General features: G+C 40.7%; 2 protein-coding genes across 6 annotated transcripts in view; both read left to right on the top strand.

Moving 5' to 3' along the window:
* LOC140642019 (uncharacterized) overlaps positions 1 to 23,521 on the top strand; it is a 456,943-nt gene that overhangs the window by 64,685 nt on the left and 368,737 nt on the right. The window lies entirely within an intron of this gene.
* LOC140641219 (protein FAM170A-like) lies at positions 8,795 to 23,196 on the top strand. 5 transcript variants are annotated; one of them, XM_072840719.1, is made up of 8 exons: positions 8,795 to 9,049; positions 10,653 to 10,787; positions 12,215 to 12,352; positions 14,697 to 14,810; positions 17,307 to 17,438; positions 18,569 to 18,685; positions 19,932 to 20,965; positions 22,120 to 23,196. In XM_072840719.1, the coding sequence occupies exons 1-7, from the start codon at positions 8,980 to 8,982 to the stop codon at positions 20,615 to 20,617; spliced, it is 1,392 nt and encodes a 463-aa protein (XP_072696820.1). In that variant the 5' UTR covers positions 8,795 to 8,979; the 3' UTR covers positions 20,618 to 20,965; positions 22,120 to 23,196. The 5 variants fall into 5 exon arrangements, with proteins under 5 accessions (XP_072696820.1, XP_072696822.1, XP_072696819.1 ...); XM_072840721.1 differs by having other exon boundaries at positions 8,796 to 9,049; positions 12,215 to 12,292; XM_072840718.1 differs by having other exon boundaries at positions 8,797 to 9,049; positions 17,304 to 17,438.

Raw genomic sequence — 23,521 nt, 5'->3', positions numbered from 1 at the left:
TGCGTGTTTTATAAGATGCACAAACTTCTTGAATCTGTAAAATTGTCTTTCACAAAATTTGAAAAATCTTTGGGCATTATTTCTTAAGATATATATTGCGCTAATCTCGTCTCTCCTTCTGGGATGTCATTGGCATGAGTGTTAGAGCTATTGATCTTATGCCACAATTGTTAGAGGCTCTGTTCGTTCTTTTAACATTTTTTTCTTTTTTCAGGTTGAATTTATATTTTTCTACCTTCAAAATTGGTTTTCTGACATAGAATTGTAATCCATATTCTGTAACTCTGTGGCAGAGAGTACTGTTTCTGATTCTTTCTTTTGTGGTGAGTTCTTCTTTCTAGTCATTTTGCTCAGCGCAGAGTGGCTAAAAACGAGTTGTACTGGGAAAAGGAAGAAAAAAAGCAAAACAAACTACAAGCAGGGGTATCCTCTGGTTCTATATCCTGCAAATCCCTCAACTGCCCATGAAGCTTTCCAGAGCTGCTCCGCCAAGAACTTACTCTTCCTCTGTCTTTCCAGCTGGTCTTCTGGGGGAGGAGCCTACTGCACTGATTCTCAGGTGTGTGCACCTGCTGGAGACACTCGGCCTCCTGCCAGGTGCAGGGCTCAGTGGCAGATATTTATCCTGTGAGGCCTTTGTTCCCTGGCGGCCCTGCCCTGTCCCAGGCATAGGGTAACAGCAGGAGGGACAACACTGACCACTGCCAGCTGTCCAGCTCTGGAGTCAGCTCCCCCAGTAACTACCGCAGGCTCCCAGTCCGCACTGGCCTGGATGCTCCGGGGGTGGGGGGCGCTGAGCTGCACAGCTCGGGGGTGCCCGGTGGCAGGAGCGTCCTCGCTGTCCTGTGCCCTCCCGCCTCCGCCTGTCCTGGGCTGTGTCTGTTCAGAGCCCTGGGATCTGGGGCCTGCGCCACTGGAACCGCGCCCCAGGGCCCCTCCGCCTAGAGCCACCACCCGAGCTGCTCCCGAGACCCCGCCGGGCGCGCCCCAGCCCTTTACCAAGACCGGCCCCCAGCCTGCGGGTGCTCTCCCCGGGGCCCCCTCCTCTGTTAGTGACCCGGGAACCTGGAGGCTCCCTGCCCCAGCTGCGGCTCTGCCCAACTTTCTTGCCGAGGTCCTTTCCCTGCGGGAAGACTCCGATGCAGATTGTTCCAGTTCCTGCTTCTCCAGGGCTGGGCTTCCCTGGCCGAGGCTTTCGCTGCCCGCTGAGCCCAGCTCTGCCTGCCCCATCCCCCACTGGATTCTTCTATTTTATGTTTTCCACCTTCCTACCTTGTTAGAAGCACAAACTCTTCTCTCTGTAGGTTCCAGCTGTTCTCTCTTTAAATCTAAAGTCGAATTCGTAGGTTTTCAGGACGATTTGAAAGTTATCTAGGTACATTGGGCTAGCTTGCCCTGCCCCCTAAGATGGGAAATTTTATATGACATGTATTTTATTGAATTTTTTTTTCAATTGAGGAGCGCTGAAAATAAAGAAACACATATAGTGAAACTCATGAATGGTATAGCTGGATTTAAGAATGATCTTTGGAGTCCAATAGGGTTGAGTTTCAAGCTGTTTTACTACTTGCTATGCCCTTGGCCTCTCTGGCCTACAATGGGAAGGGAATTCATTCATTCATTCATTCATTCATTCATTCATTCATTCATTCACTACTGGGTTATTCTGACATACACATGAGAACACATTCAATGATTTCTCTTGCAGGGTAAATGTGTACAAAGTAAACTGACTGTAATGTGACCTACTCAGTGATGATGCAGTCTGTTCTTGCTTTGGTTCATTTCAGATCAATCATTTTCAGCCAAAATGAATAATTGTGGCTGTAACATAGATGCTGTACTTAAGTGGTTTGCACCTTATTTACCCTAGCAATGGACTATTTACCTATTTCTATCTAGATAGATGCCTATATCTTTGAATTCAGTAAGAAACCTGTGTTTATGTCCTAAGGACAAAAAGAGAGAGTCTTATTATTCTTGAGCTAAAGGTAGATGAAATCAATGCCAGATTTACTCAGGGACATGTAGGTTTTATACCTATACATATATAACTATAAAAAAAACCCCTTTGTTATTGAAATCTGTGCAAGAGGGAGAAATTAAGCCTTTATTATTGTGAGCCATGAACTCTAGGACCTTCTTAAGAATTCTTTTCATAGAAAAAAAATAAATTATGACATCTTATAAATATAATAAGTAAATATATGAGATTATCAGATGGACAATATCTAACCAGGGGCTCACCCAGCAGAAAGTTCAATAAATGCTTTTTCCCTTCTGCCCCTTCTCTTCAGTGTATACAGTATATTAAATAGGAAGAAGAATAAGACTTAAGAGAGGGAAATAAGAATATGAAATTGAAGAGGCGTTTGAATAAAGACAGGGAATACAGAGCATCATAGAAAGCCTGGCTAGAGCTCTGTGATTACATGTGTAAGATGAGGAGATTCCACCTATGGTGAGATCTTTCTGAAGAAACCATTGATTATTGGCTAACCTATGTCACATAGCCAGGGGAATATTATCTGAACTATACATTATATCTATATCTGCTTAATTCTCACAATCTGAATGTTTTAATTGCAAAATATTCTGACTAAAGTATTATTAATACTCTACGGTATCATTGTCACGTTTCTTCTCTGAAGTAAAACTGCCTTGTAGAGAGAAACTGCCAGTCACTCTCTCCATACGCTGTCAGAGAAGAGATCAGCAGAAAATGAGAGGGCCGAGAAGATGGTGAGAGAAAGAGACTCCCAGGCCACAAAATCCAAAGAACTGCTTCATTTGGGAATCTTGGCAAGTCCAATTCTCCTTGACTTGTGTGTCTGAGGTGCCTCACTAGTTCTGGCCGTGAAAGAGGTGTGGAGATAAATGCTTGTCCTTTCGAGGTGACACCAAAATGAGGAACCAAGAGAAGAAAATATAACACTATCTACTTCAGTTGAGCGTTTTAACATTAATGGGCCACGTGCCAAATACCTACACTCTCATTCAATTGTAAATTAAGACAGTTTCCAGGAAATTCAATTGACCTGAGATTTTGCTCTTAGCCATTTTAACCTATCTAGCCCAATAAGTTAAAGAAATTAAAACTAATAAAGACATATGATGTGATGAGCACTGTTATATGCAACTGGTAAATTATTGAACACTATATCTGAAACTAGTATGTATTATCATATGTTGGCTAATTGAATTTAAACTAAAAAAATTTTAAAAATTTAAAAATTTAAGAAAGGCGTCACTGGAAACACAAACATGTGTGTGTGTGTGGGTTTGTGTGTGTATGATTTTATTTGCTTATTTATGAGAGGCCCAGAGAGAGGCTGAGACATAGGCAGAGGGAGAAGCAGGCTCCCTGCAAGGAGCCAATGTGGGACTCGATCCTGGATCCCGGGATCATGCCCTCAGCTGAAGGCAGACGCTCAACTGCTGAACCACCCAGGCATCCCGGATTTAGATATATTTCTGTTCAATAAATCTCAAATGTCTACTAATATCACTGATAGTAGAGTTACAGCAGTTAACAAGGTAGCTCATAGATCCAACTCTTCTAGGGTTTACATTTTGATGGACGTTTATTTCTTGAGGATTTTTTTTCCTTTTAAACAGTTAGTATGAGGCAATTTATTATCGACTCACCTAGTTCTATGTATAACTGTAGTTGTCCATTTAGAAGAATTTGCAAATTACTATTAAATGTTAGAGGGCCTACGTAAAAATTAATAAGTAAATAAATAGTGTTGACCTGTGAGAACGACTTCAGGACAGAGTGCCTCAGGAGGCAGTTAGTTACATAATTATATTCATATGCATTTCACTATCATTGGATCATGTACCAGATTAATGAGATTAGTAATGTTATTGAAGGTGTTGCTCTGCTTTCATTGATTATTTTTAGTTGATATCTCACATACTAGTATTTAATCCATTATCACATAAATTCCATCTTTGTTTATAAGAGGACAGTCACATAAAAATGTTTATCAAGACTGTTATACTCCTTTAAAACTTGGAAACTTTGAAGAATGTGACTACATATTATTAAGCAGAAGTACTTTAAAAAGAGGAAGTACTCAGAGAAAGGAATCATAAACTAATTATCCCAAGTTTGCAAACTATTTCCCCCAGATTTACATTATTTTAACTTTTAGGATGAATTCAGTGTTTTTGCATGAGTACTGCATGTTAAAATGGGAATTCAAAAGTTCTTAAAAATTACTCCAAATTACTAAAATGTAATCATTTTCAACATCTGTTGAATGTCAAGCTAGTTGAGTACCTTCAGTTATGCCTGTATACACCTGGATGGATAAATGGAAGGATAGATACATAAATAAATGGTGGATGGAAAGAGGAACAAATTGAATTACGCTACAATTAAGTAAATATTAAATGTAACTATACTTGAACTCATCAAAAAATGAAATAGGAATTAAGCTGACAGTGTTGAACTTTAAATGTTTCATAAAAACACATTTATTAATACATAAAATACTCCTGTGATTAAGAATAAAGGTTAAAACATATTGAGATAGCTAAAATTTTAAATTTTATTCTTAGATAGTATCAATTTAATCCTGCCATTTAAGATGAAAGTAAAGCATTTGTACTCACCTCTTCTCTTTCAGATTTTGTACCTTTTTCTATTTTGTAAACATGCATTCTCTTCTGTAACCATAATCTATTTTATTTTATTTTTTTTTTTGTATTTAGATGGATTCACTGCTCTTCCCCATTCATTTTACAATATTCATAGTATTTAAGGAGTTTTTAAAAAGTCATCTCTGAGTTGGCTGGATTTCATTGTCATATTATTTTTTTTTTGCATGCCTTTTATTTTCTTTTAAAGATTTTTATGTTTATTTGAGAGAGTAGAGAATACAAGTGGGGAGGAAGGGCAGAGGAAGAGGAAGAAGCTGACTCCCCGCTGAGCAGAGAGCCAAGGTACAGGTGGGTGGTTCAACTCCAGGACCCACCCAGGATGAGTGAGAATCATGACCTGAGCCCAAGGCAGACTTAACCAACTGAGCCACCCAGGTGCCCCTTTTGTATGCCTTCTCAATTAAGGCTCATGGATGATGTATTTCTGAGAATTCTGTTTGCTTTTAAAATTTTCTGATTATCTATGGTTTTCTTGTCTTGTTTTTTACTTCTGAGAGGATACCCGGAACACTCACTACCCTGTAAGACAGAGATGTATGTACACACTGAAATTCCTGCCCTGGAAAACTTGAAAGTTGACCAGCCAACCATCTATTGTACTAAATACAATGACAGTTAAGCCCCAGATTTTGTATGAGTTCTCAGAAGAGGAAGAGTTTGGGCAAAAGCACAGAGATGGGAAACAATCATGCAGAGGTACTATCAGAGTTTTGACATTGTGGGAGCACATGGTAAGATAAAACAGGATCACAGAAAGTCAGAGAAAGAGACATGGCCTGGCCCTTGAAGGCCCTGAAACCCAAACTTTGCTTGTAGGAACACTATAATAAAACGATGTCAGTCAATTCCTACTCTACTCCTACCATCACACTTTGCTGTGTGCTTCAAAATCCCACTGTCTTGGGATGCCTGGGTGGCTGGGCGGTTTAGTGTCTCCCTTTGGCTCAGGGCTTCTCCCCCTGCCTATGTCTCTGCCTCTCTCTCTCTCTCTCATGAATGAATAAATCTTAAAAAAAGAAATCCCACTGTCTTTTGGCACGGAGTATCACACTTGTCTTTTCTTCACAGCATTTCTGAGTTGGCTTTATCACAAAGTTGACTTTCTCAGCAATGACTCTTTTAGAACACACGTGTTCCCTGAAAAAACATTTGACACACATTTGACAATGTCTGCCAGGTGCTTTTGAACTTGAAAACAACTTGGCTACAAAGAATATCTCAGTTTCACACCTTCTTTCTTTCAATACCTGCAGATACTACTATACTATTTTCAAGCAATAGATTTTGCTTTATGGATTGGTGAAGCCAGCTTAATGTTAAGCCCTTACAAGGGACTTGCTTCTTCTACGAGGGTACCTGAAGAATTTTGTTTGTTTCTTTTAAGATATATATAAAACTGGGATTTATAAATTTCTGTAAGTTGTAATCTCATTTTTTTTTCTGAAAAAATATATACCCTTTTCATTTGTGGCTTCAGTTCTTCCTGTATTCTATGGATATTATATCTCGATTAATTGATTTATTTGTTAACCTCTTTGTTATGTATCAGCATGTGGCTTTTCTTTTTTATTCATTGTCTCCTAATTAATTATATATCTCTTTCCTTTACATTTACCTCAAATCAATATGCCAGTTTTTCACTTTGAAATCTTTCTTCTTTCAGGTTCTAACTTGTATATTGGTCCCATTTTGACCTTATTTAGTGTCTTTATTTTTCCCTCCGCTCTGAATTATCAATTTTCATAACTTTGCATTGACTTGTCATCTTGTCCTAGAGCTCTTGTTTTGGGGAATATAGTTGCTTAAAACCTATGGCATGAAGAACTCTCATGCCATTGTTCTTCTGTTCCTAGGGTTATGTTTAATTTCAAACTGGGGATTTTTCCTTTCTTTTGTCCTGTTTTGTTTTACTCAGTGTGTTAATATAGTTAATGGGCCTTGCCCCCACCCCCCACCTCCCACCCCATTACTCTTGTTTAATTTGGAATTTGTATTCTTACCTCACCATATTTTATTCTGGGAGTGAATTTACTCTGACATGCTTTGTTTTTGTCTTGCTATGGTAGCTGACATATTCACTCTCCCTGCGTCTGGAAGAAGATGTCCACTCCCCCAATCCCTAGAGCCTCTGAATATGTTACTTTAAGTGTTAAAAGAGCCTTCACAGAAGGCAGTAAGTTAAGGATTTTGAGAGAGAAATACTCTGGATTGCTTGTGTGGGGCTGATATAATAAAAAGAATCCTTAGCAGAGGGGAGTAAGAGAAAAATTGAATAGCGATGTGCGATGGAAACGGTTGTTGAAGCGATGTGTTTGAAGATGAAGGAAGGGAACAAGAGCCAAGGAATGCAGGCAGCCTCGAAAGCCTGGAAAAGAAAAGAGAACAGATTCTCCCCTGGAGCCTCTGGGTGGAACCAGTGCCACTAACACCTTGATTTCAGGCTGTGAGATCCCTATCAGACTTCTGGCCTCTGGAACTGTATGTGAGATAATAAATTTTTATTTTAAGTCACTAATTTCTTCTATTTTACTGTAGCAGACATAGGGAATTAACACAGTAAAGGATGTTTAGAACAATTCTTCCTTAGATCTGGACATAATCTGAGCCATTTTACTTTTGGGTGGCTTTCTTTTTTTTTTTTTTTTCTTCCAAAATGTATTCACTCTTAATTTCATGAATCTCCTTAGTCACTAGTCTGGTCAAGGAAATATTTGTGGTTATTTCATTGATTATATTTTGTTTGTTTTTGTTTTTGTTTTTGTTTTAATCTCTGATTGCCAGTTCCTTCCTGGTGCTCTGCTCTGTAGGCATGTATCTTAAGGGGCTTGACTTCTATTCCTGGCAATGAATTCTGTCATATGTCCCTACCACACTTTGCTTACCCATTCCACTGAAGTTGGAAACTAAACTAACATGACAGCTCCCTGCTAATATAAATAATGGTATTAGTATCAGTCTTGCAATGGTCCCTTTAAAGAATGAGATTATAGGATCATGGCTTATATGCTTATTTAATTTTATAATATGTTGACTAATTGTTCTTCAGCATGGCTGCAGAAGACATTTTAGATCATGAAGATTTGTTTTTTTTAAACCCATATCCTTATAATCATGTGTATAGTTTGACCTAACTTTTACCAATGTGATACATGTAAAATAGTATCTAATTTTTGTTTTTACTTTATCTGATCGGTAAGAAGGCTAAGCATTCTTGATGAATGTGCCTGCCATTCAGTGACTCTAAGAGGCTGAGCCTCTAGTAAGTGAAGGGAATGTACAGAGGCAGCACCCACTGGGGCCAGAGAAGACTGAAGGAGGCTCGAGACCATGGCCTGGTTCTAGTGTAACTGATAAATAAAGGTAAATACAGATTGTCTCTGAGGGAGGGGGGTGTATGCAGTGGTGGATGGGAGGTGGGATGGAGCTAACCACAGAGTTTGGACTCTGTACAGAGCCCAGCTGTTTCCAGAGGACATAGACTGGGGTCTGGAACAGATGCCTGGAGAATGAGACTTCTAGGCTTGACCAGAATAGGATTCATTATGAGGGCCAGGGAATGTAAATTTAGGGGTTTTCTCTTTCTCCAAACCTCTTGGGAAATAATTAGGAAAAGAATAGCAAAAGAGACAGTGGCTTGTTGTAAAAATACACGAGCCTATTCCCAGTGGTGGGGGAAAATTCAAAATATTTTAGCGTTGTATAGAATTATGAAATGCCCTCAAATCCACACCTATACACTCACATATACCAAAGCTATAACTGTTTCACATAAGTTAAATAATATTACTAATAAGATCTAATGTGAATTGTTTTCTATCATTCAGGCATGGTTAAACCCTAGTTGTCTCAGGTATTGCCTTCTCTGTGGGGAGATTCAATGATGTGGTTACTGTAGACACAAGAAAGAATGTTCTTTAGTTAATCCAAGTCCTCTTTTCTCTTGTTTTGATGTCAAGTGCAAGATACACAAATTCAAGTTGATGATAGTTCCCAGTGGATGAAAGCAATGGCTCTAGTCTGAGTTGTGGCAGTCCTTGAATCCTGTGAGTATCAGCAGGGTTCCTGGTGTGTGCTGATGTAATCCCTAGGTCACAGAACACTGATGCTGGCTTGCATCATAATAGCCCTGTTGGTATGTTGAGCACTGGTCAGGACAGTGATTTAGTGAGGAAGTAGTTTCTCTACTGATTTGTTGTTCATGAGTGTACAAGTGAATTAGTTTGATTCTTCGTTATTGTTAGCCGACTCTCTGAGCTGAGTTTCAGGGAGAAAGGTACTGATTGGAGTCACTCTCTGAAGAGGTGAACCATGAAGCAGAAACAAAAAAGGAAGCATCTAGAAAGGACAAGTTCCCCCCAAACTGTCAAGAGGTCAAAAGGTATGTGTTAAGCATCTTCTCTGAGCACAGGGTGACAAGGAACTGCCTCTAAAGAAAGGAGGAGAGAAGAAGGGAAGCGGGGGAGGGATGTGTATATATGCTAGTCTTTCTGAGGGCTCAGATAGTCTCTGAGAGTCAAGAGAAAATTCAAGTGACCAAAACCTTGTCTCTGCAGCTTAAGACCTGTGCCATCTCTATGTCACTCTGGGTTACTGCACTACAGACTTAGTGAGTGGCTGATTAGTACTCTTTCTGTGGAAATTGTATTTTCCTATATTTTATTTCTGCCTAAGGGCATTGATGTAGTATAGGATGTTATTATAAGTTTTCCAGTAGTACTTTCTCCTGTTAATGAAGAAGAAAATGTGGCTCATAGAAGTAAGGAGAAATTTTTAAAAGAGCACTTGAAACTGGTTGTACAGGGATGAGAGTATAAAGTCAGAATTTACTTACTCAGAAGCAAAAAAGAATTTTGTCTCAGACTATGAGAATGTAAATGCGGGGTTCCTATCTAAAATGCAAGAAAAGGGCAGAATATGTACATATACCACTGTTTAATGATAATGGTTAAATTGAGGAGATTGTTTCTGAAGAAATGGAAAACTGAAGTAGTTCTGGTTGCTATGGAAATTAAAAGTAAACAAGTAACATCTAGGAGGAGAAATCATTGTTCAGTGCTGGGGAGTTGGGGGAGGGCAGATTAAGGCTAACCCTGAAGTTACAAGTGTTGACTCCTACTTGGGAAGAGGACTTGATATTTGGAACAATGTTTGTGCTTTCTGGGAGAGAAGCCTGGAAAGCGAGGTTATCTGTATTTTACCTGCAATAAAATTAGCCCGTGTTGAGAGTTGTTATTGAGTGTAAAGTATGAGACATGGAAAACATGTACTCATAACTGTGTTTCCCATATACACACATATAGAATATAAGTATGCCAGGAAAAGGTAATTAATATCAAATATAATTGTCCACTTACTCTGTACCAGATCCAATTATTTGCCTCTCAAAAACACATTACGTCCTTACGTCATTAGTGAGAGTAGATTTGGCCCTTGTAACTAGTACACAAATGAATCGGTTTCTTGCTTATATAACAACTCAGAGTATATAAAAATGGAATATGGCAAGTCTCCAGGGCTGATAGAATCTTTGCTATCATCAACCTGAGCTTTAAAATAGACCCTGGATTATCAACATCCCAACTAGCTGGAAAAGTGAAGAGCGTGGAGGGACCCAGAAGAGGTATTTTTGGTTCTGTTTGGAAGGGTCACATGTCATTTCCACTCATTTTCCATTTTCAAAAACTTAATCCCATTGTCAGAACTGCCGCAAGAGATGCTGATAAATACAATCTAGTAGTATGTCCAGGTAGAAAGGAGATAGCTTGCACTTTCTGCTCCAGTTACAAGGAACATTGTACAAACCCAACTCCTCCTGATAGAAACACAATAAATGAACCATATTATGCTCTCCATGAAAATGGAGGCTATGTGTGTTCACTAAACGTGTCTTGTCTATACTCTTCTTGTTTGTTTAATGGATGGATAAATTCGCAAACACCAATCATGGGCCACATCTTTATTATTTTTGTGTGATTTCTCAGCAAGTACTAACGTAGAAGAAGTTCTACAGCATGAACAAAGCGCCGTGGCCTCAACTTCAGGCCAGACAGAAAAGGACTCTTCTTCCTCTTCAGAATGCTTCAGCACCTCCTCCCAAGAAAAGCTCACTGGTGCTGGTAAGGAGAGTTTATTGAATAAAATGGAATCTAGGTAGAAGCCAGAGATGAACTGAGTGATTCTGATCATCAGTTGATGAAAGGCTGACCAAAACAGAAAGAAACTCCAACTGTATCTCTGTCTTCTTCTCTGACCAGTGGTAGAAATCATCAGTTGCAAGGGAAAAATACTTAAAAGGAGTGGAGTAATCCCAAAAAGATCAGCAGAGAGCAGTGTTTTATTTGAGGAAATGGTGGGAGAGGGTCTGGGTATGAGAATTTTACCAGAGAAACATGGAAGGGTAGGTCAGTATCAACCAGCAAAAGCACATATGTTATCCCGGTGCAGACTCTCTGCACTCCTTATTCTCATCATTCATTTCCTTATAATTTCCATATGCACCTCAATTCTCTATGCCATGTTTTTGTTCCTGCTACACAAACACAGATAATTTTTCTGACTTCTAAAACCCAAGCTTAGTTATCCCTGTTTTTAAATGTCATAGAAGCATACAATGTATAGTTTTTGTCTGGTTTCTTTCACTCACCATTACATCTGTGAAATTTATCTAATATAACTAATTTAAATATAAATATAGATTATATCTATGCATATGTATTAATATAAATATAGTCTCGAAGTTCATTTATTCTTTCTCTTAAAACCTTTGATTTTTACATCCTCTAATGTTATTTCATTCTTCCCTTATATTTCACAAATATGTCAAGTCTAGTCTCGAAGAGAATATTAAGTCCTATAACAAAATATAAACACTGAAATCCGTAGACATAGGACGCAGAATCTGTACACATGGATATGTGCTAAACTGAAACCCAGAAAGCATACATACCATTATCACTTACACAAAATTCATCTCATATTCAGATTCACAAGCACCAAATCAATTACACTTTAAGCCCTAGCTCTGTTTAAACCAACATGTTAGGAACATATAGACACAAAGCACATTGCACCCATCACACCGTTTTGCCACAGTAGGTATGTAATGCACATATCAGACATATCCATAAGAGGTGATGATGATTTTCAGCAATTAACTAATGAGCAACGAGCTTGGTTAGCATGGAAAGAGAGACATTGACATAAAAATAAAGAATGTGTTCTTCAAAAGTTAAGATTTTGTCTCCTTTGAGGCAGTAAATCTCTAGGAGGTAGAATGCAGAGGATAAAAATGTAACAAATATAAAGGAAGGCAAATGGTACTGAAAATTCTAACCAAGATGAATGAATATGAGGACCCATAGTAGAGGATCCAAATAGAAGAATAGGATGCTGAAAGATACCAATTCTCTGCCCAAACTAAAGATTACTGTTCAGAACAAAGTATTTCCATAGAATCAATGGGAAGAATAGGTTAGGGTGAAGAGTATAGGAGGGGGAACAGAATGGAATCAGCTGTTTTTCTGACTTATATTCAATTTTTTAGGAATCTTAAAATCAAGCAAATGTGATCCACCACCTGGCCACTCTTTGGAAGACAATACTGCGGTCCCTGAGGCAAAAGGTGAATCCTCTGAATCAGAATACTTCTGTTATTCCTCCTTGAGTCATCTGTCTTCTACTGGTAAGGGGAAAAGAAAGGCAAGCAAAGTCTGGGAAGATTAGGGCAATGGGAGCCTGAACAGACTGGTAGACACCCAGCTCAGCATCTCTCAGTTAGTGGGAGAAAGAAACACATCAGACCCAGTTATAATCTTATTCTCATCTCTTATTTGGGAATCTGAGTCTCTTGTTCTTGTATCCTCACTAGGAACTGAATACAAACAGTTTTCATGGGGCAGAACGGTTTGCTCAGTGGTTTAGCGCCGCCTTCAACCAGGGGCCTGATCCTGGAGACACAGGATCGAGTGCCATGTCGGGCTCCCTGCGTGGAGCCTGCTTCTCTCTCTGCCAGTCTCTCTCTCTCTCTCTCTCTCTCTCTGTCTCTCATGATTAAACGTAAGTAATCTAAAAAAACAAAAACAAAAAGAAAAAAAAACAGTTTTCACTATCAGATGGTAGAGAGAAACTCTGTGCATTCATTTTGGGGAAAATATCATTTATTGAGGGATGTATCCAGAATTGCTGTGATGTCAGTTAAACCTACAAGCGAAGAGTTAATGTAAAATTAAACCAAAGATTGCAGTACTCTAGTAATTTCCCACTGAAGGAATGTAAAAGAGCTCTGAATCGTTAGTCATCCATGTAAAAGAGTCTTATAGGTAATGACTTACTGAACATGAGCTCCCATGTAAAACTACAAAACACATTATCTAAAGTAGATTCTGCAAACACAATGAACACTAAATTTAGCTTCAAAGAAAATCATTTAATTAAACAATAGGAATGGTAAATAAGAATGTTTACAGTTATTAAACGAGTAAAAACATAAAACACTATCAATAAAAAGATTTAGAAAAACAAGTTTTAGAAATGAGAAATAATGTTCTAGAAATCATAAAAAATGTGGATGAGTTAAACATCACATTTGTCAGAGGAAAAGAACATTTGTGACCTGAAGGCTGGAGCCAGGGAATTACTTACAAATATAAATCAGAGTAATCAATACATTGGAAATATGAAAAAAGGATTAAGATAAATGAGGAGAAAATGTGACAGAATGACATATCAAACTAATGCTTGTTTAGAATAAAACAGAGAACGTAAGACAGATAAAGAAGTAATTGCCAAGATGTTTTTTTCAGAACTCTGGAAGATACAAACCCTTAGAATCAGGAAACATTATTAGGAAGCTCGTTACAGAAATGGCAAAAATAAATCCCCACTAAACTAAGGACACTAAAGCCAATATTCAGAACCTCAATAACAAAGATGTTAAAGCAACTGGGGAGAAGCACACCGTCTTTCAAAAGAATGGTGATCTGTCAGGCAGTGACCATATCCACAGCAATTATCTAATAACAATATAACATAATGTGCTGGATGAAAAGAACAGTCACATCATAAAGAAAAGAAGGGTGAAAAAAAGACAGGTTTCAGATAAAAAAGTAGAAAACATAAAAGATAAAAAATTTGAAAACACAGAACGTATTTGGAAAGATGAAATGGAAGCCAGGAACGGAAGGTGAGCTGAGAAGTCTGTGATTGAATGCCAGTAGGTTTTGATGATTTCCACACCCAAACCAGGAATCACTGATTCGCAGATAATCCACCAAACAGATGTAACTGAAGTACTGGATGACAGTCACATACAACATGACTGGGAGCTCAAGTATTCTAAGCTCCTTATTTTGCACAAAGAATGGGGGGCACCATGGACTCAAATAAACAACTCTACACTCAGAAAAGAAAGGAAATCAGGTAAATAGAGCCTGCCCGTTTGTAAAGCCCCTAGTCAGTCCAGAGTATGTGGAGCATTTATTATCATCTACCGAAGGCTTTAACAATTTACCGCAAACAGTGGATTAAGGACAACACAAATGTATTATTCTCTTATGGTTCTAGAGGTCAGAAGTCTAAAATATGGCATATGGACCGCTCATCTAATCCCAAATATGTTCCCATCTCAGGGTCATTAATCTAAAAATATCTGCAAAGTCCCTTGGGCCTTAAAGGTAACATTATGGACTCTGCAGATAGGATATGGGCATCTTCTGATGAAATGCGTGAGACACAGTGACGTATGTATAGTCAGGGAAACAAATACTAAAATATATGGACTGTACACTGTGATGACACAATTTCAAGACACACCGCAGCGACCTCAATAAAGACAATGTACATATATTATATCCAGCTAGCCATGAGCACTTGGGAAAAAGTAAAAATGGTCGAATGCTTCTATTTTGGAGCTTTGGCCAGGAAAGAGACTATACTATCCATGAGTGTCTGACACAGAGTAAGCAATCCAAGTGCACTGAATATATGAAACACTAGATATATCTTTTTAATTCTAATTCAAATTACAGAAATCTTAAAGAAGCAAAAGGATACACCACAGCCTGGTGAGAGTACCTCACAGGAAGAACACAGTGCCGTTGTCTCAAGTGACCTCCCCTGTGCCTCTGACAATAAGAATACGGGTAAGTCGAGATGTCTGAACTGGAGGTGGGTAGTGGCAAAGGGAGATGTAAGCATGGCTGAGGCTCCAGCTGAGCATTTCTATTTACAGACTCATAGATGAGAGATATAAAGTGATCCAAGCCCATGTCCAGATGAGAGGGATAACACAAGGTCTTTTTTCTCTCCAGGAGATGTTCATTGCATCTATATAAAACAAAGCCTGGAGATTCAAGGGGAATCTCAGAGAGGACAAATATCCATAAGTGCAGGGCCATGTTTGCAAAGGTGGAGTCTAAAGAAATGTCAGATCTCTCGGAGAAATCTCTGACAGCTGGTGTGAAATGGGCCAGCAAAGAACAGATAGGGCATCCAAGAAGGAACCAGTAGATTTTGCTTTTTTCTCTAAGAGAGGACTGAACTCCTTAGCATATGTCCTTTCATGGGGGAAGAAGGGGCAGTGATTTGAAAGAGACCCTTCGATTCTTCTCCAACAACCTCCTAACCCTCATGAGCACACAGGAATATTTATTCCATCACACACTCTACTAGTCTTAGCACAAAGTCCTCTCACATTTATCCCTATTGACACTTGTCTCTTCATTTCCCATTCTCTGGTCCCATTTCTTTCTTTTCTTTTTCTTTTCTTTTTTTTTTTTTGTTAAGGATCTTAATCATTTATTCACAAGAAACACATATAGAGAGAGGCAGAGACATAGGCAGAGGGAGGAGAGGCTCCCTCAGGGAACCCAACGTGGGACTCAATTCCGGGAAGCCAGGCTCATGCCCCGAGCCAAAGGCAGGTGCTCAACCACTGAGCCACCCAGGCATCCCTCTGCTCCCATTTCCTTATACTCTCAGACAGACTCATAAATTCAGATCCTCATATCTTGAACCTTCACAACTCATTTTGCAGCATATGTATTCCTCAAGTTTTCCTTCTCTAATGTCATTCCTTAGATACTATCATCTCAAACTCACACAAATAATCTCATTCTTGTAGAACTTCATATTTCACATTAACAGGGAACAAAGCCACACAATCATATAACATCGTGTAAAACTCCTCTGTCCCAAGTTGCTTAGGCCCCTCATGTAATTCCATAATCTAGGACCTCGTGTGAGGTCTCGCCTCTAACCTTGCCTCTATCCTAGCACTTTCACAATCTCAACAGATCTCACAAAATTACGCAGGTCCATATCTCTCTCATAAATCAAATAGACAGTACGTCACAACTTGAACCTCAGTAGTACATGACACCCAGATCACTCATACCACCTTCACATATATGGGATTATGCTGTACCATCCGCTAATATATGATGCTCATGCTACCTTTACGTAGAATGGCCATGGCACCCGTACGCCTCCTACGTAAAATTGTTGAAGAAACATGACAGACACGTACACAATCAGATAGTACTCACCGAACACGGTACACATACTACGTCTCTAAAAAATAATCCACCCCCCACTGACTTGTCTCATGCCTATAACATGACCTACCAGATACTCTTCAGTGACCTAAGAGACAAAGTAGGTGCATTTTGTGAAGTTAAATTTGGGTACAAGCTTCAAAAAACTTTTTAAACATAGGAAGAGACTTAATATGTTTGAGTTATCTTATCAGGAACAGAAATTTACCTATTTACTGAGTGTTGAGTTTGGAAATGTAGATTAAGAGGAAGAAAAACTAACTGGCGATTTTCGGGATGTGTTGAAGTTCATGATAGAGGTAAAACCCGATCCCAGAAATATACATATTTTACGAGGAAAACAATCAACAACTTAGAATTTAGCTGTTAATTGGGAAAGTTTAGTGGTAGGCTTATGAGTATGGTAAGTATAGAGGCAAAAGCTGATCAGAACAATGTGTGTGGAACATGAGGAAGATGACACCACTAACTAGGCCAAGTGACAGCTGAGCCACTTGGCCAGTCCGTAGCTCCTGACAGTTGAGCTGTGCCCATGCTTGGAAGTGCCGTCTGGAGTCAGCTTTGGGGATCCCCCTGGAGTCTCCAGTCCTGCAGAGCTGTGCAGCCCTCAGGTGAGGTCCCTGGAGCACAGGAGCAGATATGTGGAAGAGGAGGCCAACAGATCACAGTCTGTCATTTCTCTCCTGTAAATCCTAACCCTCCCCAGAGGCAACACAACCTCAGTATCATAAACCACAGGTGGCAGACTGAAGACCTGTACTGACATACCTGCTCTGCATTTATTCTTGTGGTAAATGGAGTAGTAATAACAAATAATATGGGCACCTTACCATGTGCCAGGCAAGAATTTGAGCCTCTGATCAACTGCAGGAAACAACCTAGGGCTCTCATGCTCTCTTAGGTAACCAGACATTTCATTCCAGCAAATATTTTTAGGTACCTAGATTTTAGACCTTTGGATAGAAGCCAGACTATAATCTTCCTGGGAACAAGTGCTGTGTGTGTTATTATACATGGTATTTCTCGAATGTTTAATGGAGGCAAAGATATCATCTATCTGATTGTCCTTCTCTTTCCCAGAAGTCTTAAACACAGATGAAGACATTCTACTTTCTGGACCCTCTGGGTTGGCCCAAGGCCACAGCCAGAGGGCAGAAGTTTCAGACTCAGAATATATTTCCCGTATCTCTCCTGCAGACAAGCTCTTTGACAGAGGTAATATGGTGGGAGTGGAGGGGCTGGGGGGAAATCAGGCAGGGAGGTGAGGCAGCATGTTAGCCAAAAATTAGAATTACGAGCCTATGCCCCGCAATGCCATAAATGACCCCTTCTCACGAGGACTGTCCAAGGTCTGTATTCCTAATTAATAAGCAGAAATGTACCAGGGAGGCATCCCTGTCTTCTTTGGAAGAAGTTCTTAAAAGATCTGAATGAGAAGATAAAATATCTAAGAGAAATGTGGAAATATATTTTCGGAAAGGAAGTTTGGGCCATGACCGTGAAGTCTTAATTTGAACATTTCCAGCACCAGGGTTCCCCGGGAACCTTGAAAATTCATTTTACCTGCATTTGTACATTATATATCTATCTTTTTTAAAGATTATATTTATTTTTTTATGAGAGGCACAGAGAGAGAGAGAGAGAGAGAGAGAGAGAGAGAGAGACAGGCAGAGGGAGAAGCAGGGTCCATTCAGGGAGCCTGTAGTCGGACTGGATCCTGGGTCTCCAGGATCACACCCCCAGCTGAAGGTGGCCCTAAACCACTGAGCCACTGGGGCTGCCCTCTATCTATCTATCTATCTATCTATCTATCTATCTATCTATCCATCCATCTATCCATCCATACCTCCTCCGTGTGTTTTTAAGGGTTTATAGATAGATACCAGATATCAGTACATACGTAGAGAGATACACATGCAGAATTCTTCATAAAATTGCACCCCATGCCCCCTCATTGCACAGTGTCCTATAAGGAAAACCAAGCTGAGAATATCCTACTTTAGTGACTGCATACTGTTTTACAGGCATGGTTCTAAGTGTCCAATACTCTCTACACATGTCCAGAAATCTCACGAGATAATATCATGGTCATTCACTATAAACACAGTTTTACTAATTATTATTTCGTTATATTTAGGAGTAAGTGAAGTTTTAAAAGATAAAGTCACCTGAAAATCGTAGCATTTCAATGAAGAAAGTCACCTTAGTTTCTATGAGAGTTAAGTCTCATGTGTGGTAATGATGTCTAACTAATAATATCCATTCAGTGTAGCTCTTTGAGTTGACACAGACTCCAGAAGATGCCATATCTCAGAGTTTTGTTTTGTTTTTAATCCTTTCCCCAGAATTCTGGAAGAACCAAGAGAATGTGCCTCAGCCTGAGTCATATGTGGTCTCTCCTGGCAGTGAGATTGCAGGAGAAAAGTCTTCTTCCTCAGAATACGTCTGCATCTGCCCTTCTGGTAAGTTTATCCTCGCTAAAGAGGACGGTAAGGGAAATACACAGGTCGCGTCTGAGCAGAGACAGCAGGTACAACTGAGCTGCTCAGCCCAAGCCTGACTTATCTTATTCTCCCCTTGAGAGCAGAAGAGGGCTTCAGGGCAGAGGGACTAGGACTGAAGCCCCTGCAGAGGAACAGAAAGGGAGTGTAGCTTCAGGGGGAGGACCCAGTCACCGTTGTAGCTTCAGGTCAAGTAGAGCCCCGCAGTGGTGTGGACATTTCATCACACCCTTCCCCCTCAGAGGTGCATGAACTCATCCTCACCCACACTCCTGCATCTGTGTTCCTTCCTACCAGTTCTGGTCCCATTTCTCCTTCCTTTTCTCCTTGCCTTCCTTCCTCATTCACTTTCCCAGTCTCTGGCATGGCATAGGTACACCCTTGTCCCTTCATTCCCTCACACAGTCAGACTCATCCACTCACACACTAATACCATAAGTCCTTTACAACCCCTTGTACAGATCACCTGTTTTAACTCCCTCACACTAAGCCAAACTGCAGAAAATGGATATACCCTGAGGAGGATGGACTTTCATGTACAGCCTTTCTCATCCACATGCCACTTCACTCATGAAGACTCGGGCACTTCACAGAGCGGCATATTTCAGGAGCTCAGGTCACTTCTGCTGGCATTCTAAGCTACAGTGTCAACAGGAAACAGCATTATTCCCGCACTTGTTCACATGCTCTGTCACACTATGTAACACACATGCACACACTCATTCACTGTCACCTCTGAGTAACATCAGAAACAGTCACCAGGGGTGCCTGCGTGGCTCAGTCATTTGAGCATCCGACTCTTGGTTTCAGCTCGGGTCATGATCTCAAAGTAGTGAGATCCAGCCCCATGTCACACTCCACGCTCAGCAAGGAGTCTGCTTGTCCCTTTCCCTCTACTTCTGCTCTCTCTGTCTCTGTCTCTCTCTCACAAATAAATAAATAAATACATTCTTAAAGGAAGCGTTCAACCAGATGTGTCCCAAAACACACATGCAAGTCCACAAGACACACTACACCCACATTCCCGCATAGTTATAGCAGGTACACACCTCAAATAAAACACACCACTCATAGAATGCCGAAATACCACATGTGTACAGACTTCTGCTCCACACATCTGCATGGGAATATTCTCATGGCCACCTTGACACCTCCGGACATCACATACAGACTCTATTTGTCTTACGTTTGAAATTCTCTTTCGTAGGAAGCCATCAAAAACACCAAGATGTTTCTCATCCTGGACAATCTGAGCAACATGAGACTTCTTCGCCCTTTCCATATGTCTCATTTCCATTCCATCTGGTCAGTAGTACTCAGCCCTCTGAGCCCTCAGTACAACCACAGAAGGAAAGGCTCATGAAAATTTACTACATGCATGTCCAAATGAAAAGGGGGGTGGCTGTCTTAAGTGATTCAGAGGAAGAGCAGGAGCCTCCCTCAAAGAAGGCAAGACTAGAAGAAATGGCCTTTCCTGAAAGGGTCCATACAGAAGTCACCCCGCTTCATGTGTGTACGAAGGAACTCCTAACTGGCAGTGAGTCCAGCTGGAACAGTGAAGCTCAAGAGGAAAAGGAGGAGGCTGACAGCCCAGCAGAGCCTCCAGCTGTGGAGGAATGTTCCAGGGCCAAGACCCCCGAATGGCTTGTGGCCCTGGATAGCGGCTTCAGGTGCATGGGCTGCTGCCGGGTCTTCCCCAGCTTAGAGGCCCTACAGGAGCACGTCCAGCATGGGGTCACTGAGGGCTTTAGCTGCCATACTTTCCATCTGGCCTTAGCTTGGCTGAAGAGCAAGAAGAACAGGGCAAAGAAGAGAAGGGGGGAGAATACCGGGAAGAGAACACACCGAGGCCAGAAAGAACATCATTCTGGCATGAACATGTCTTCATGCTAATAAACAGACTCTCTTCAGCCCCTGAGAGAGAGAAAGTAGAGTAAACCAGACTCTACCAAGGGGCTTTCTTTATCTTCTCTAAACAACCCTAGTACCCACCTCTCTTTATACACATCTACCACCCCGCCACTACCAGTGCACCAGCAGCAACAGGAGCAGAGGACCCCTTTCCACTCTATCCACTGCTCTCCCAAGAAGGAGGAGAAGAAGGTGGTTCTCACCATGCGGAACAGCAAGACACTCACATGCAGTCTAAAGAGCATCGTACACCAGCGTATCCTCTCTACCACTACACTGAAAAAAGACTCCCTGGAAGCAGGGACTGCTGGAGGCCACATGGTCAAAGAGGTGAGGGCCCTAGGGCTAGGAGAACACCTCGAGGATGCCTGGGACTCAGGGTTCTGAGAAAAGGTTCATCCACCAGCGATGTCTCCCTGGGTTCTATAATAACTATGATGCATAATTTTCTTCAGAGGAATATATACTTGGGGTGGAATACTTGATGGATGATGAATTAATGAGATTGCTTCCTTCCTATGCCTTTGAGGAGACGGGTAAGGACAAGACTAGTCAAGTAGGGCAGAGAAGCCTGGGCCCATTATTCCTTAGATAAACCAGGTGTCACAGGAGTCTTAGCCCTGGGCCTACCTCCCTTTCAAGGGCAGAGCAGAGATGGACAAGGGTTAGTATGAAGGCTAGTCACAGTCCCACCTTTTTCCTGGGTGAGGGTGAGATCTCAGATGTCATGTTGTGAGTTTCATACCTGGAAGAACCTGCTAGGGAGTTACAACCACTTGAGAGAAACAACCAGAGGACTCCTATTTAATATATCCTAGGAGCCAGTAGTTCTGGCTGCTTCCTTTAAAGTGTCAGATGCAACTGGAGAAGAGAGAAAAAGAAGCTACTCTTCTGCTGTGGACCATTTCTGGCATTTCTGGCTTGCCTTTTTTTTTTTCTTTTAGAGCAACCGGGGTTGTTGGGGATGGAGGGGGTGTTGGTGAAGGGAGAGAGAAAATCTTAAGCAGGATCCCCCAGCAAGGAACCTGACACGTGGCTTAGACTCACAACACTGAAATCATGACCTGAGCCAAAATCAAGTCGGATGCTTAATTGAGCCACCCAGGCACCCTGATTTCTGGCAACTTTTAATGTGTTGCTTCCTGGAACATCCCCATATTCTTTTATGAAGTTTCGCAATTCCCATATCTTGTTCTTTATTCTCCCTACAGCTGCGAGTGCCTTATTCTAAGAGGTCAGTAGAGGGGTTAAACGTAGACGAAGTTGCAAAGACGTTGCAAAATGAATGAGAGAGAGTATGGCTTTTTAGTCAATGGGATATAGGAAGGGCTCATCTTCTGGGGTCCAAAAGTCAGTTAGATTGGAGCCTGGGAATTGCCCTGAATCTTTTGAATCATGTAGAGCGAATGAACATTTATCATAAAAATAAGAAAAGCTGCCTTCCTCACTGAATGATCCTCTTCTCTGCTTTGGTTTTCTCACAGCAACACAGACCCATCACCCCAAAGATTTCAAACAACAGTATCCAGCACATTCCTGCAGTCTGATGGGAGTACAGACGTTTTCATGAGTCCCATAGCATCAAGGGAGGACCGGCTAAAGATGGATGTACCTGATCCTCTGCAGCTGCTCCCAGTTACCTGGAGAAATGTGGTGCCCAGCTCTGGAGAAAATATCCACAGAGAGGCGTGAGAAGCCCAAGGAATGCGGGGAATACCAGGCCCTCAGGAGCCCTGAGAGGAAAGAGTCTCTGCTCCTGCTGACTCTCCCCCACCCTGCCAGAGTCAGGCACCTCTGAAAATCCCTGCAATATTGCCTTGTGGGGAAGAGGGCGGTATTGCTAGAGGTGTTAGTACTGTGGAAAACACATTTCTCCTACCTAGAGCTTTCACCAGTGGAGCAGAAGATTGATGACAGCTTGGCAGGATTCGGGGGAGGAGACTGCTAACTTGACAAAGAATCTAGTTTGAGTTCTGCTTGCGGCTTCTCAAATCCCTTGCATTTACTGCAGGTGTGAACACCTGGCTCATAGTCTTACTCTCCAGCCTGGCTATAGATTTTTCACCCCATCTAACTTATTTCCCTCCTCGACATCTTATATCCATGAATATGTGCCTGAAGACTCTGACTATGTGGTAGATTGTAATCCATACCCTTCCTCCCCTGTACTCGCACCCACAAGTTTCTGCCAGTGTAGTCTTCGTTAACAGTTTTACTTATTTTTCTATATCCTTTCCTTTATATGCACATATATCTTTCTCTGTATCATTGTCTAATACGTTCACCTGCCTGGTTATTTGACTGGGGGACAGACATTCTTATTACTGAATGAGGAAAAGCTACTGCACAAATGAAACAAAAGCAAAGAAAATACCCTGCTTGGCTTTTCTGGGCACGTGTATGTTTACAAACAGTTGATATACAGTCATAGGAGAGAGGATGGAACACCCTCATCAGGGACGATCAAATGTGTGTCCACAAGGGTGCCCAAAGTCATAATCCAGTTTTAAGCTTACTAATTTTAGAAACATAAAAAATAAAACAAGTTTTTAAAAGTAAAATTTGCATGTTGAATTATTTGCCTATAACTTACACTTTAATTGTGTATTTTCAAAGATTAATTTTAATTTTTCTTTGTCACTTTGCTTGTCTTCAACTGGAGGGACAGAAACAAAAAAATTAAAATGTTCTTTATAGTTCACAAAACTATATAAGAGAAAGGAAATTAAAATAGTTCAACTTTCAAATGGTGGTCTATCATTTTTAGCTTAGCACTTCTGAAGTCATTAAAGCTTGAAACTGCTGGCTGACTTTTGGGACATATATACGTATATATGTATACATACAAGTGTGTATATATATTTTAATGAACCCCTTTGTTTCTAT

This window comes from Canis lupus, chromosome 10 (assembly GCF_048164855.1).
Source record: "Canis lupus baileyi chromosome 10, mCanLup2.hap1, whole genome shotgun sequence".
NCBI lineage: Eukaryota > Metazoa > Chordata > Mammalia > Carnivora > Canidae > Canis > Canis lupus.
The sequence above is the reverse complement of the archived record's forward strand: the minus strand, read 5'-3'. Positions and strand labels throughout refer to the sequence as shown.